We start from the raw sequence: 16,213 nt of genomic DNA, 5'->3' as shown, positions 1-16,213 counted from the left end.
GCAAAATACCAACTGGAACATTTAAAAGTGATATTGATTGAATATTTATGTCAGCCTTAAAAAATGACACAAATAATGCTTAATTTCACCTTAAAAGTTGGTATTTTGCATATATAAGACACTGAGCCTCCACTATATCCTTGCTCTGACCCTAGACTATAGATCCAGAAACTTAATTTCCTCATCTTTGATTGCCTACTTACAAAAAAACTAAGGGGAAATGGTCCAACGACCAACGGCCGCCATTTTGATATGCAAATGAGAAGGTCAAAAACTCAAAATTTCGCTTGGGAACCAATTTTTTTTGGATTCAGCACCCTTGAAATAAGTAAAGTAGGCCGGTTCCTGACTTGTACCCATAAATGCTCCTCACTTTCACTTTTTGGACAATTCCGTCTAGACTACGTGGTGGAAAACAGAGCGTCATATTTGGTGCCTGAGCTGCCTTGTGACATGTATTATAGAGACATTAATGTCACATTGGGCCAATAACCACATAACTCGCTGCTTGTCCAAGGCTGAGATGACTTGGTAAACCTCGACTCAACAAGGTTTTTTCGGTTTTCCTTTAGCAAAGGTTGTGAATAGAGCCTGCTACTTTTTTGGTACCACTTTGGGCCATGTTCCCAGTGAACTGAGCTAATACTAAAACACTGAGGAGTGTGGAGATAAAACACTGAAGACCAATTGGTAAAGAGAGAGTCACCACGAGGACATACTGCACTCAACAGGACTGAGTAGGTGACTCAGTAAAGAACTGAGTGAGCACTATCAGGGAGGAAGGAAATGGAGAAAAGCACCTTGTATCAAAAGTGACTGAGTTGAGTCAAACAGAGCCGAACGCAGTGGAAATACTCCCCAACACACTAGTCAATAGAGTCAATAAATTGCCAGCTTGATATTATTCCATCACAGCCACATTGGCATTGACTTGTATGTTGGTGTTGTTGCAGCACATATTCCAAAGACACGTTTTAACCCTCTGGAGACTTCTTCATCACCTCCAGAATAGAAAACAAAGCAGCGTGGAGCCCTACTGTAAATTTACCTCTAAAGTTCTGGCTGTAAACTCCATGAGGCCAGTTTCAGTTTGATGATGATATACCAAGTAAAACTGGAGACAAGCTCAAATAGATTTAGTATCAAATGACAAAAAAAGACACAAAAAGACCAAAACAAGACACAAAATGACTAGAATAAGACACAAAATGACTAAAATTTGACACAAAATGACTAAAAAACACACAAAAAGGCACAAAATGACCAAAAAAAAGACACTAAAAGACACAAAATGACTAAAAAAAGACACAAAATGACTAAAAAAAGACACAAAATAACAAAAAAAGACAAAAAATGACCAAAAAAGACACAAAATGACCAAAAAAAAGACACAAAATGACCAAAAAAAAGACACAAAATGACAAAAAAAAACACAGAAGAAGACACAACATTACCAAAAAAGGACACAAAATTGTTACACTAAACACAGAAGACACAAATAAATAGAGTCACACTACAAGAAAAACGCAGACGAGGTGAAATGAACAGGATCTCACCCCTGTAGGGAGGAAGTGAGACGCTCTGAGGACGGGGTCACAAAGAAGGTCTTCTGGTTCAGTCCCCACAATGTCTCTACGCCACTTTAACCTTCTGGAGTGTCCAAAAGCTCCAAATAATCCAGACTTCTTCATCACCTCCAGACTAGAAAACAAAGCAGCGTGGAGCCCTACTGTACATTTACCTCTAAAGTTCTGGCTGTAAACTCCATGAGGCCAGTTTCAGTTTGATGATGATATACCAAGTAAAACTGGAGACAAGCTCAAATAGATTTAGTATCAAATGATAGAACTGGATGGAACCCTCTTATATGGTAGATTTGACACCTTTGGTCACATTTGCAACATTTTAATTTTTTTATTGAGCATGATAGAGTTTTGAAAATAAAAAAAAAAGATTTAAAAACACATTTTATGTTGTACTAAAGGACTAAAAAAGACACAAAATGACTAAAAAAAGACACAAAATGACAAAAAAAAAGACACAAAAAGACACAAAATGACCAAAAAAATACACAAAATGACAAAAAAAAGACACAAAATGACCAAAAAAAAGACACAAAATGACCAAAAAAAGACACAAAAAGACACAGAATGACCAAAAAAGACACAAAACAAGTAGACAGAATGACCTAAAAAACACAGTAGACACAAAATGCCAAAAAAAAGACATGAAAATCTTTGAAAAATGAGTCTTTGTATGTCATTTTGTGTCCTTTTTTTGGTCATTTTGTGTCTTTTTGTGTCTTTTTTTGGTCATTTTGTGTCTATTTTGGTCAATTTGTGTCAATTTGTGTCTTTTTGTGTCTTTTTTTGGTCATTTTGTGTCTTTTCTTTTGTCATTTTGTGTCTTTTTTTAGTCATTTTGTGTCTTTTGTGTCTTTTTTTTGCATTTTGTGTCTTCTGTGTTATTTGGGTCATTCTGTCTACTTGTTTTGTGTCTTTTTTAGTCCTTTAGTCCAACATAAAATGTAATTTTGAATCTTTTTTTTTACTTTCAAAACACTATCATGCTCAATAAAGAATTTTAAATGTTGCAAATGTGACCAAAGGTGTCAAATCTACCATATAAGAGGGTTCCATCCAGTTCTATCATTTGATACTAAATCTATTTGAGCTTGTCTCCAGTTTTACTTGGTATATCATCATCAAACTGAAACTGGCCTCATGGAGTTTACAGCCAGAACTTTAGAGGTAAATGTACAGTAGGGCTCCACGCTGCTTTGTTTTCTAGTCTGGAGGTGATGAAGAAGTCTGGATTTGGAGCTTTTGGAGACTCCAGAGGGTTAAGGCAATAATTTGTTTTTTTTCAAGTGTCATGTAAATGTACTGAGTGACTATTGACACTGTTTTTGGTGCCGAGTGTCCCTGCATGACTTTGCTAGACAATAATATATACAATAATAATAATATTGTATATGGTAATTTCTCCCTAGAAAACAAGGAACCTATTTTGTGAACTTACGTAGGTTTATAACTGAAATTGATGGCTAATCAGAGTAATTCATTAATCAAGGGTAATATGTTTTTCACTTCATAATAAGCCATCAGAGACCTGCGTTTATAAAGGTTAATAAGTCCTTGTTAATATTCTTCCACTGCAGCAATCCATCAGTTTCAGTTGTTTGGATATTCTCTTTTTCACAAGGTAACTTTTTTGTATAACTTCTGATGAATTAAAGGTCTTTCAAAGGATTTTTCACAATGTGGCAAGCCAAAAGTTGCTCACTCACTACTGAGATCTATAGAACATTAGGGCTGGGCAATAAGGACCAAAATATATCCCCATATATTCAGGCTTGTAGAACCTGATAATGTAATAAATTCCCGATAATGTAATAAAAATCTGGACTTGAGTCAAATGAATGATTCAACAGCTTCTTGAAATCTAAAGGTGCTTGGTGTTATACTTTATTACATTATTGGTAAAAAAGTCTATCACATTATTGGGAAATGCACTTTATTACATTATCGGGAAGTTATTACATTATCAGATTTTATTAAATTTTCAATGGACTCAAGTGCAGATTTTTATTACATTATCGGGTTTATTACATTGTCGGGAAGTTATTACATTATAAAGTTTTATTACATTTTCAATGGACTCAAGTGCAGAGTTTTATTACATTATCGGGGTTATTACATTATCGGGAATTTATTACATTATCAGGTTCTACAGTGTATTACATTATTGGGAAATTCACTTTATTACATTATCGGGAAGTTAGTACATTATCAAGCTTTATTACATTTTCAATGGACTCAAGTGCAGATTTTTATTACATTATCGGGGTTATTACATCATCGTTGTTATTACATTATCGTGAATTTATTACATTATCAGGTTCTACAGTGTATTACATTATTGGGAAATTCACTTTATTACATTATCGGGAAGTTATTACATTATCAGGTTCTATTACATTTTCAATGGACTCAAGTGCAGATTTTTATTACATTATCAGGTTTATTACATTGTCGGGAAGTTATTACATTATCAAGTTTTATTACATTTTCAATGGACTTAAGTGAAGAGTTTTATTACATTATCGGGGTTATTACATTATCGGGAATTTATTATATTATCAGGTTTTATTACATTTTCAATGGACTCAAGTGCAGAATTTTATTACATTATCGGGGTTATTACATTATCTGGAATGTATTACATTATCATGTTCTACAGTGTATTACATTATTGGGAAATTCACTTTATTACATTATCGGGAAGTTATTACATTATCAGGTTTTATTACATTTTCAATGGACTCAAGTGCAGAGTTTTATTACATTACCGGGGTTATTACATTATCGGGAATTTATTACATTATCAAGTTTTGTTACATTTTCAATGGACTCAAGTGCAGATTTTTATTACTTTATCGGGGTTATTACATTATCGGGGTTATTACATTATCAGGTTTTATTACATTTTCAATCGACTCAAGTGCAGATTGTTATTACATTATCGGGTTTATTACATTGTCGGGGTTATTACATTATCAAGTTTTATTACATTTTCAATGGACTCAAGTGCAGAGTTTTATTACATTATCGGGGTTATTACATTATCGGGGTTATTACATTATCGGGAATTTATTACATTATCAGGTTCTACATGTGTGTTTGTTTATTGTATGTATTGTCAGGTTTGGACACACCCTGCTGCTTCTCCACATGTGAAGTTCCTAACGGAAAAATGAAGTTCTTTGAATTGAATTGAATTTGTGCATTATAAAGACCACCATGAAGCCTTCATAAAGGATGAGTTATTAGGAAGCCTTTATAAAGGATGAGTTATGATGAAGTGAGTGAAGGGAGCTGGTGTGGGACGCCTCCTGTCCAGCAGGGCGACCGCAGGTGTTGTTGACAGAGCCGTGGCACTCAGTCGGCCCTGCTGTTGCTCTTTAATTTATTTAGCATTCGCTCATTTATCTCGTTTTATCCCGGGGCCTCTGAGCGTCTCTCGCTGCTCCTCCTTTACCCAATCACCGCTAACAGGACAACTCTCCGCAGATTTGGGCAGGAGCCCAGATTGTCTGCTGCTCCAGCGGGACGGAGGCCGGCCCCACCAGACACAATCTGGGATAATTACAGGACTGCTTGAGGAGATGTGGGATCGCACCACGGACACACATTGCAATGCACACACTGGCGGCTCCTGCTGAGTTTCTCTCCCCAATCATCCCACCTCCCATCTATGCACACACACACTCACACATGCCCTCCTCCTCCTCCTCCTCCTCCCAGGGGGACACATAAGTACATGCTCTCCCTCCGACAGAGGGAACTTCAAGGAGCTCTGAAACTAGCTTTGCCAGCTCTCGCAGCACTTCAAGCCTGCACTCCCCACCCAGCCCTCCGCCCCTCACCCCTCCTCCCGTATATATATATCCCAATATATTCAGGCTTGTAGAACCCGATAATGTAATAACCCCGATAATGTAATAAAAATCTGCACTTGAGTCCATTGAAAATGTAATAAAACCTGATTATGTAATAACCCTGATAATGTAATAACCCCGATAATGTAATAAAACTCTGCACTTGAGTCCACTGAAAATGTAATAAAACTTGATGATGTAATAACTTCCAGATAATGTTATAAACTCGATAATGTAATAAAAATCTGCACTTGAGTCCATTGAAAATGTAATAAAACCTGATAATGTAATAACTTCCCGATAATGTAATAAAGTGCATTTCCCAATAATGTGATACACTTTTTTACCAATAATGTAATAAAGTATAACATTAATGGGAATTTATTACATTATCAGGTTCTACAGTGTATTACATTATTGGGAAATTCATTTTATTACATTATCAGGAAGTTATTACATTATCAAGTTTTATTACATTTCTATTACATTATCGGGAATTTATTACATTATCAGGTTCTACAGTGTATTACATTATTGGGAAATTCGCTTTATTACAGTATCAGGAAGTTATTACATTATCAAGTTTTATTACATTTTTATTACATTATCGGGAATTTATTACATTATCAGGTTTTATACACACACACTCACACATGCCCTCCTCCTCCTCCTCCTCCTCCTCCTCCTCCTCCTCCTCCCAGGGGGACACATAAGTACATGCTCTCCCTCCGACAGAGGGAACTTCAAGGAGCTCTGAAACTAGCTTTGGCAGCTCTCGCAGCACTTCAAGCATGCACTCCCCACCCAGCCCTCCGCCCCTCACCCCTCTGCGCCTCCTCCCTCCTCCCTCCTCCCTCCTCCCTCCTCCCTCCTCCCGTACCTCCCCACCTGCATCCTATACTCGTCTTCCTGCTCTCTATCTATCTGTATGCACCTCCTCCCCGCCCACTGTGCCGCTGCCGCTATGCAGCATCCGATGTCTTTTACGGCCTCAAAGTCAAAGTCATCTCTGATCTCTATTTCCATCTTTTCTTCCAACGACGCTCGTTTTGTCATTTGAGCTGCATCTCCTGTTTTTTTTTGCTTGCATCAACGCGGCAGAACAACATACAGTATAAGGTCCTCACTTCCCCCTTCGCTTTACCTCGTCTTACCTTAGACCATCACATTCGGATTAGGCATCTCAGTTGATTGTTCAGCGAGTGTGACCAGCGTTAAATTACCTATTAATTTAGCAAAGAGGATGTGACCTAGATCTGAGGTTACATCCAACTGTCAGCTTAAAGATGCTTTACTGAGGATTTCCTCATTAGTGTGCCACTGTGAAATTAGTTGTGACGGCAAATGCTGGCAAAAAAAAAGACTCTAGACATCACAGTATCTGCAGTGATTTGCTTTGTACTTCCATTGGGTCCAATTTAAGTGTTCCTGAGCTCATTTCCCCACATGTGAGATGCTTCCGGTAGACTGGTTACTTATGCATCTAAAACAGTAGGGAGCCGATATAATGAATATGCCCAAAGAAGACAGCTCAGAGGGACCTTTGGATTTAGCTCTGTTAGCATATGCTAAAATTGTTAAAACAATTCATCTGACAGTGTTATTTTTTGCAGAAAATGCTAAAAGGTGCCTAACTAGGAAAACTGAAGTGTAAAGCTTTGCAGAAAAGGATGTCAGTAAAAGCAGCTACGAGCGTCAATAACAGAATGATTCAGAGGGATTTTTAAAAAGTAGCATATTAGGTCCAGAACAAATAATGGGTTTGTTTTGTCCTCCAGCCAATTACTGTTAGATTTACAGGGAAAGCTTACTATGTGCTTTGTACTGTTTTGTACTATTAAATTCCTGCTTTTGTAGCATTTTACTCTGTTAGTGGTGCTTCTGTACTGCTGTAAAGTCTGTTAAGTGTTGCCAGACATGCTGACATGCTTTATGCAGCAGTTTCATGCTATTGGCAGATTTCTTTGGATAATTTGTGCTGCTTTGTGTTGTCTGGTGGTGTATCACTCCAATCTTTCTTCTGATTAAGTTTTCACAGTTTTCATATTGTACTCTTTTGTGAATCTGGCATGTAAATACGGGATGTTGGAATTGATTAAAAAGACCACTGTGTTTAACTTTATAGGATCTAGTATTTACTGAAGTTATTGGCTATTGGCTCCAGTAACATATGAGATACTTTTATATGATAATGTTATCATATGAAACAAGAAGATCTAAGGAATCTATAGGCACCATGTGCGTCAGGATATCTTGTCGGGAAGTTGTGGAAATAACACTACAAAGTTGGGTTTTTTTTACGTTTCATACAATTCGATTCATGGCCGCTAAGTATCAATTTTTAGCACTCTGAGCCGTCAGTATTGGTTTTAGGAATCTATAGGTGCCATGTGTGTCAGGCTATCGTGCTAGGAAGTTGTGGAAATTAAGCTGCAAAGTTAGGCTTTTTTTAGGCCGCCAGTTTGAGACCCATGGTCTAGACTATAATACCTTCTGCCATTTGCATATTGCACTTGTCCATATTGAGATTTTGATAAATATCTATTAATCGTTTGGTGTGTTTGTAGCTCACTGAGGGAAGTGGCAGCCTGTTGTAGCGACTCCTCATTAATTCCACATTTCTCTACTTGACTTGTATCAAACGTGACATCTTCGTCTTGTCTTCCTCTTTGTCTTGTCTCATAGGAACAAATGGACACTTAACTAAAAGCCCTGCCAAGCTAAATACATTGTGCTGTAGGATTTAAAGCTGTAAACACTGTGTAGTGATACTGCACAGAGACAATTAGAGAATGTTAAACGCTCCTTCTTTATTCGGTTTTAGTGTCCTCACGTGCATGCAAAGTACATAATCACCTTTCAGCTTTTACAATTTCATGAGTCTCAATCAAACAGCTTTTTTTATGGATGTGCAGTTTGATTAATTTGTGCATCACTGACACCCATCCTCAGTGATGAAAGAGGGAGTTTGAGGTGACACAAGCTGGAGCTTTTTAATGGGGACACTGATCAGGCTTTCTGGGGATGTTTCCAGCTCCGGTTTTGTTGACTGTGTGATCATTGTGCTGCCCAGTGATCCAATCACTGCCTGAAATTATGTTTTTACACAGATTCCCCTCTAACAAAGAGCCATGAGGTGAAAGCACACAGCATCTGAATAGTAAAACACCAAATGGGACTTTTCTAAACATTCTTCCCGCAACTTAAAAAAACCTAAAAATAGCAATGTGACTGTTATATAATGTGATACCATTATATTTATGGTTTATAGCTAAACCTAACATCTTAACTAAGGTGTGGAGAAAAACCAACATTGGCTGCTGATAAGAGACAGGATGTGTTCAGAGTCAGATGCTTGGCTGACCTCCAATATAAGAGGCTTTGCTTCAAAGAGAAAACAGTCATTATTCACACTCTACCAGAGGATTCGTGGCAAGAAAATGTAAACAGAGGTTATTTTTACCACATATACAAATGACCGATATGGTAGTTGCCATGGTGACCAAGGCGTTTGACCAACAACATTTGTACAAACAGCCTATTACCACTTCTAGATACATTTATTGTAGCAGCAACCTCTATCATAGTATATACTATATCATATGATGTAGTATAAAGAACCACAAAGTCCACATATAGGGACGAGGTTGACATCCTCTTAAAATAATGGCCTAAGTGGTTGGGTTTTTGGGGGTTTTTCAGAAAAATACAAAAAAAAACTGGTGGCCAACATCACATGGAGATGATTCAGACAAAAAAATAATTTCTGTCATAAAATGACATAGGCCATTATTTTAGGAAGGTGACGATGTGTATGACAACTAACATAACATACTACTTATGTTACATAAATTAACTGGAGTTATGTAACAAATGTTCTTGTTTTAACTCTTCAAAGAGAAAACAGTCATTATTCACACTCCTACCAGAGGATTCATGTCAAGAAAATGAAAAACAGGTTATTTTTACCAAATATACAAATGACCGATTTGGTAGTTGCTATGGCGACCAAGGCGTTTGACCGGCATTGTGACCAACAACCCCATAGGGCATTTATACAAACAGCTTATTACCACTTCTAGATACATTTGTTGTAACAGCATTTTCTATCATAGAACATATGACGTAGTATAAAGAACTGCAAAGTCCACATATAGAGACGAGGTTGACACCCTCTTGAAATAATGGCCTAAGTGGGTTTTTTTTTAGGTTTTTCATAAAACAAAAAAGAACTGGTGGCCAATATCACGAGATGATTTAGCCAAGAAAATCATTTTTGTCATAAAATGGCATAGGCCATTATTTTAAGAAAGGTGACGATGTTTATGTCAACTAACATAACATACTACTTATGTTACATAAATTAACTGGAGTTATGTAACAAATGTTCTTGTTTTAACTCTTCAAAGAGAAAACGGTCATTATTCACACTCTACCAGAGGATTCGTGTTAAGAAAATGCACATATACAAATGACCGATATGGTAGTTGCTATGGCGACCAAGGTGTTTGACCGGCATTGTGACCGACAACCCCATAGGCCATTTGTACAAACAGCTTATTACCACTTCTAAATACATTTGTTGTAGCAGCAACCTCTATCATAGAACATTTGATGTAGTATAAAGAACTGCAAAGTCCACATATAGGGACGAGGTTGACATCCTCTTAAAATAATGGCCTAAGTGGGTTTTTTTTAGGTTTTTCAGAAAACAAAAAAAAACTGGTGGCCAACATCACATGGAGATGATTTAGGCATCAAAATAATTTTTGTCAAAAAATGACATAGGCCATTATTTTAAGAAAGGTGACGATGTGTATGTCAACTAACATAACACACTACTTACGTTACATAAATTAACTGGAGTTATATAACAAATGTTCTTGTTTTAACTCTTCAAAGAGAAAACAATCATTATTCACACTCCTACCAGAGGATTCGTGTCAAGAAAATGGAAAAACAGGTTATTTTTACCAAATATACAAATGGCCGATATGGTAGTTGCTATGGCGACCAAGGCGTTTGACCGGCATTGTGACCGACAACCCCATAGGGCATTTGTACAAACAGCTTATTACCACTTCTAGATACATTTGTTGTAACAGCAACCTCTATCATTGAACATATGACGTAGTATAAAGAACTGCAAAGTCTACATATAGGGACGAGGTTGACACCCTCTTGAAATAATGGCCGGTAACACTTTACAATAACCATCAAGTGATGTTTATAGATGGTTTATAAATCAATTATTATTAACCATTTGCAAAATTCTATACATATTTAATCTTTAAATGTTTTCAAGCAATTTCTTAAAGGTATAAGAATCATTTTGAAATAATTTACATACTTAATATGGTGTTTAAAATGTTATAACAAGTATAAAGCTATTAATAAACTAATAATTATGTTTGTTTATGGTAAAGTAATCTATTTGGCATTTATAAATTATAGTTCAACATTAATACATTTTCTATTCACCATTCTAAATGGCCTATATACGGTTTATAAATGATGATTAAACATTAATAAACTATCTGTTTACCATTTATAAATGGTCTATTTACCATCTATAAATGATGGTATTTTAAAGTGTTACCTAATGGCCTAAGTGGGTTTTTTTCTGAGAAAAAAAAAACAAAACAAAAACTGGTGGCCAACATCACAAGATGATTTAGGCAAGAAAATACTTTTTAATTAACTGGAGTTATGTAACAAATGTTCTTGTTTTAACTCTTCAAAGAGAAAACAGTCATTATTCACACTCTACCAGAGGATTCGTGTCAAGAAAATGGAAAACAGGTTATTTTTACCAAATATACCAATGGCCGATATGGTAGTTGCTATGGCGACCAAGGCCTTTGACCGGCATAGTGATTGACTGCTGTTCCTGTTGGATTTCCCATGTGTTTGTTGTCCTGCTGGATTCTTTATTTGGTGGCTGACTGGTGTGAGATCAGTGGGTGAGCTCATCATAACATTTTGTATTTTGCAGAGTTGTATTGAGCGTCTCACGCAGGACTGTTGTAATAGTGTCATTGTTAATCAAACGGTGATTCTCATCCAACAGATAACTGCCTGGTCCAAATGTCAGCCGGTGAATAGAAACGACTTGGTGGTAAATGGGCAGTTTCTCCCACATAGTCGGGACCTGACCCACTGCTGTCACAGCGACTTAGAATGGCATTTATTCAACCTGGGAGATAATTGCATTGTTGCAGGTTGTCTCTGGTGGCCCATCTGGATTGAGGATGTCTAAAAGCTGACCTAAAGTCTAAAATCATAAAGAGAGCTCATATGTGGGACAGGTCACTGATATTGTACTAAGACTCACCTCAGAGATGCAGCTACAGTCTGAGGAATGGGATTAAATGGGTTGATTACATGTTCGTACTTCATTTAGGTGATCTGTGTTGGATATTTTGAAAAACAGCCAGATGGACAACATGATGTGATTGGTTTATTGATGTTAATAATGTGACTTCTTTAGGGTCATTTGTTGTTTTTGAGAGACTTTCCTCCCCAGTGCGTTTATACAAGCAGTTTATTGCAACTTCTGTAGACATTTGTTGTTACAGCAACCTCTAGTGGCCATAGAAGATATGATGGAAGCAAAGAAGGAAGAAAAACAAAAGTATTAGTAACGCTTTATAATAAGGTCCTTAATAACCATTAATTAACTTTAAACTTGAATTAACATTAATTTTAATATCAATAAGTAAACAAAATAAGATTAATAAAGGCATGGCAACGACATAATGGGTGGGTCATGGGTGTTTGTAATGCCATTATTAACACTTATATAAGCTTATAAACACAATAATGTTAATAAGCATCTTGTAAGGACTTACAAGGGCCTTATTACTTGTTAATTAATGGTTATTACAAGGACCTTAATATAAAGTGTTACCAAAGTGTTTTCTTATTTAATGTTTATTTTAGTGTGAATTGTAATATATTTGCCTGCTGGTGCCCTTATACCCTGAGGACCTGTGTATCCCTGCCGCTGGTCGGGTCCTAATTTAAGGAACGCTCCGGTGGGTCGTATTAGAAGGGCCGTAACAAACAGCCTCTGTAGTAGCAGGGATGGAGGACTTGTTGGTTTTTGATCAGGAAGTTGAAACCTAATTAGCCCGTTCTGATCAACGTGTGCACCACTACCTTTACTACCTCCGTTACTGTGAGAACCCCTGCGCTGGCCTTATTTCCATATCACAAACACGCATCCTTCCCGTCTGTTCTTTGCACTAATGAAGCTCTGAAACGTGCCGTCTCTGCAGCAGTGATTGACTTAGCAGCCGCTCCTTTTGCTCTCTGTTACCAGCTCAAGGACACTTCCAATTAGTATCTGGACTGTGGTACACTAGCTCCAGTCCCTGGGCCTAGCATGCTGCAGAGAAGCCATTTGATTAGATGTCTCAGGTTGTCAGTGCCCCATGAACAGACTGACTGTGGAGAAAAGGCTCAGCGCATTTTAATTTTCTCCCTCCATTCTCTCTTTTTTTTATAACTCTCATCTCTCCGCTGTTTCTGTGAGCTGGCAAAGCCTTTAAACAAAGTTAGATCAGTTCCCCCATTCAAACATAATTCATGAATATTAAAACGAGGCAGAGCGGAGATATGTATACAGTGCATTTTGGAAAACAATCACGCGCTGATAGTTGTCAACGTGACTATCATTTATATTCAGATTTGTTATTCACAGAGCACACCTCGTGTCCTCTAACTCAACTGATAAGGAGCTGCTCAGTATCCAGCCGTAGAACCTCACCATAATGCTCTTATCCCAAACAACCTTGATGATTCAATAGCACTTTTTGAACCTGTCTTTCCATTCTTGTACTATTGTCTTTTAGTGAAGGATTAGACAAAAGCAGCCAGGTCTTGAAGGAAAACGTCTGTGGAGACATCCTTGGATTGACATTGATGATGTTTTTGAGCGAAGGAGTGGCAGCTCCTTCCTTCCTCAACATCTTTTTACTTTGACTTACAGGAATATAATCAAGTCTGACATTTTTGCTGAGAGACATCATGTACAGTGCATGGAAACAAAAGTTCAGAAAAGTCAAATAAATAACTTGATGCACTCTCTTTCACCCTTCACATCAGGTCGGGGTCGTGCTGCACTACTCAAAGACACAAACATGCAACTTATAACCGTTGAGAGGTCCTGGGAAAGCTTGAAAATGGACCTAGAAAGTCCTTGAAAAGTGGTTGAATTTGACCACTCAAAAAGTATTTGAACCTTGTACACAATCACAGCTAATTTTGAGTTAGCATTGATACGCTAATGGCTACTCTTGTAGCTGTAACAAGCAGCGCCGCTAGCATCAGTTAGCCGCTAGCGTCAGTTAGCCGTTAGCTTTCGCTAATGACAGAATTTCACCGCTTTCCAGCATTTCCCAACAAAGAAATAAGAGTTATCAGAACTATTGTCCCTTGTTGTGAACCCCAACTTAAAGATATAAGTAACAACAACTCACCAACTTGTTTTTGAGCAGACAACTGGCTTCCTTTGTTGTGCTAACTTACATTATTGCCCTAAATGTCAATAATTTATGTTTCCAAGTTTTACCAACTTAAATCACTGTTTTAGGCCAAAAAATACAAGTTGGCTTTCTTGCAGTGGAGATAATCACATGTTCAATGAATAAATAGGATAGAATTTGGATATTGAGATTAGCAAACTGTACTTTTGGTTGTTAAAAGTGTAAAACCATCGCTGTCGGTATGGTTGAGTGATATTACCCCTTTTAGCATATAAGTACTCATCTAAAACATGCAGCTTACAACCTTTGTGAGGTCCTGGAAAAGCTTGAAAATGGACCTAGAAAGTCCTTGAAAAGTGCTTGAATTTGACCACTCAAAAAGTATTTGAACCTTGTACACAATCACAGCTATTCCTGTGGTGGAAGAAGTATTCAGACTGTTTGCTTCAGTAAAAGTACCACAATGTAAATGTACTCAGTGACAAGTTGAGTGAGCAAATATGAAATTTTGCAGAAAACATGGCTAACATGTGACTAAAATCTTATTACATATCTTTCATTATTAATTTTCTCAATCAAGGGATCAGTCTACTCCAAAGATACATCTGGAGAGTGACTAAAAATAAGGTTATACTACACAAATTTGTATTAACTTTCTGTATTTTGGACTGATTCTTTGCTTTCTTGTAAAACATCGGAGAATTTTACCTCCTTGGTTCGTTTCCGGAGGGCGTAGCGGGTTGAATTTTAGGAAAATACTGGAGATGTCCATCATGATATTGTGTCGGGAAGTTGTTGAAATAACGCTTAAAAACTATACTAAAACTAAGGGTAACACTTTACAATAACCATCTAAGTGATGTTTATAGATGGTTTATAAACCAATTATTATTAACCATTTACAAAATTCTATATATATTTAATCTTTAAATGGTTTCAAGCAATTTCTTAAAGGTATAAGAATAATTTTGAAATAATTTACATACTTAATATGGTGTTAAAAATGTTATAATGTGTGTAAAGCTATTAATAAACTAATAATTATGTTTGTTTATGGTAAAGTAATCTATTTGGCATTTATAAATTATAGTTCAACATTATTACATTTTCTATTCACCATTCTAAATGGCCTATATATGGTTTATAAATGATGATTAAACATTAATCTGTTTACCATTTATAAATGGTCTATTTACCATCTATAAATGATGGTTATTGTAAAGTGTTACCAAACTAAGCATTAGGCATACAGGAATATAATCAAGTCTGACATTTTTGCTGAGAGGCATCATGTACAGTGTATAGAAACAAAAGTTCAGAAAAGTCAAATAAATAACTTGATGTACTCTCTTTCAGGTCGGGGTCGTGCTGCACTACTCGTCTCTGTCGACCATGCTGTGGCTCGGGGTGACGGCCAGGAACATTTATAAACAGGTGACAAAGAAGCCTCCGCAGAGTCAAGATGGCGACCCGCCTCCGCCGCCGAAAACGCCCCTGTTGAGGTAAGATTCACAGACTCACAACCAATCTCAACCCTTGAGCCACAAAAGCTGTGTATGTGTGCATATGTCTGCTGTTTTTGATCTGTTATTGCTGCTTGCTGTGTGTATCTTCAGAGGCCAAGGACTGGTTCACTGCACAGTCATACTTGTTTATTTCATTTTATTTTGTGAGTACTTGATGAGACTGTGACATGGAAGTAGAAGTCTTATACTCAGGGTTGGTACGGGGGCTTGAAATCCTTGAAAAGTGCTTGGATTTTGGATAAAGTGATTGAAAATGCTTGAAATTCTTACTGTATTTCTCATGCAATCTGACTATACACTGCAAAAAAAGAAAAGTTGGGTGAACTCAAAATTTCAAGGCAACAAACTTTTTTACAATTTTAAGTTGGACAATTAAACTAAATATTTTAAGTTTTGTTTTTGAGTTTGCTCAACTCTGAATTCTGAATTTTTGTCAACTGAACTGTAAGTTGCACTAACTTATAATTTACATTGTAATAACTTGTCAGCTAATACTGCGACCACAATTTTTTGAGTTAGCATTGATACGCTAATGGCTACTCTTGTAGCTGTAACAAGCAGCGCCGCTAGCATCAGTTAGCCGCTAGCATCAGTTAGCCGCTAGCATCAGTCAGCCGTAAGCTTTCGCTAATGACCGAATTTCACCGCTTTCCCGCATTTCACAACAAAGAAATAAGAGTTATCAGAACTATTGTCCCTTGTTGTGAACCCCAACTTAAAGATATAAGTAACAACAACTCACCAACTTGTTTTTGAGC

The 16,213-nt window shown here is 36.9% G+C and overlaps 1 protein-coding gene across 1 annotated transcript in view; it reads left to right on the top strand.

The window, feature by feature from the left end:
* Positions 1-16,213, top strand: part of LOC131993242 (adhesion G protein-coupled receptor A3) — a 436,008-nt gene that overhangs the window by 389,667 nt on the left and 30,128 nt on the right. The window contains exon 17 of the mRNA XM_059359047.1: positions 15,286-15,431. Within this exon, the coding sequence (XP_059215030.1) occupies positions 15,286-15,431 (146 nt within the window). The remainder of the gene's footprint in view (positions 1-15,285; positions 15,432-16,213) is intronic.

The sequence above is a fragment of the Centropristis striata genome, chromosome 20, assembly GCF_030273125.1.
Source record: "Centropristis striata isolate RG_2023a ecotype Rhode Island chromosome 20, C.striata_1.0, whole genome shotgun sequence".
Lineage (NCBI taxonomy): Eukaryota > Metazoa > Chordata > Actinopteri > Perciformes > Serranidae > Centropristis > Centropristis striata.
This window is presented reverse-complemented; position numbering and strand designations above follow the sequence as displayed.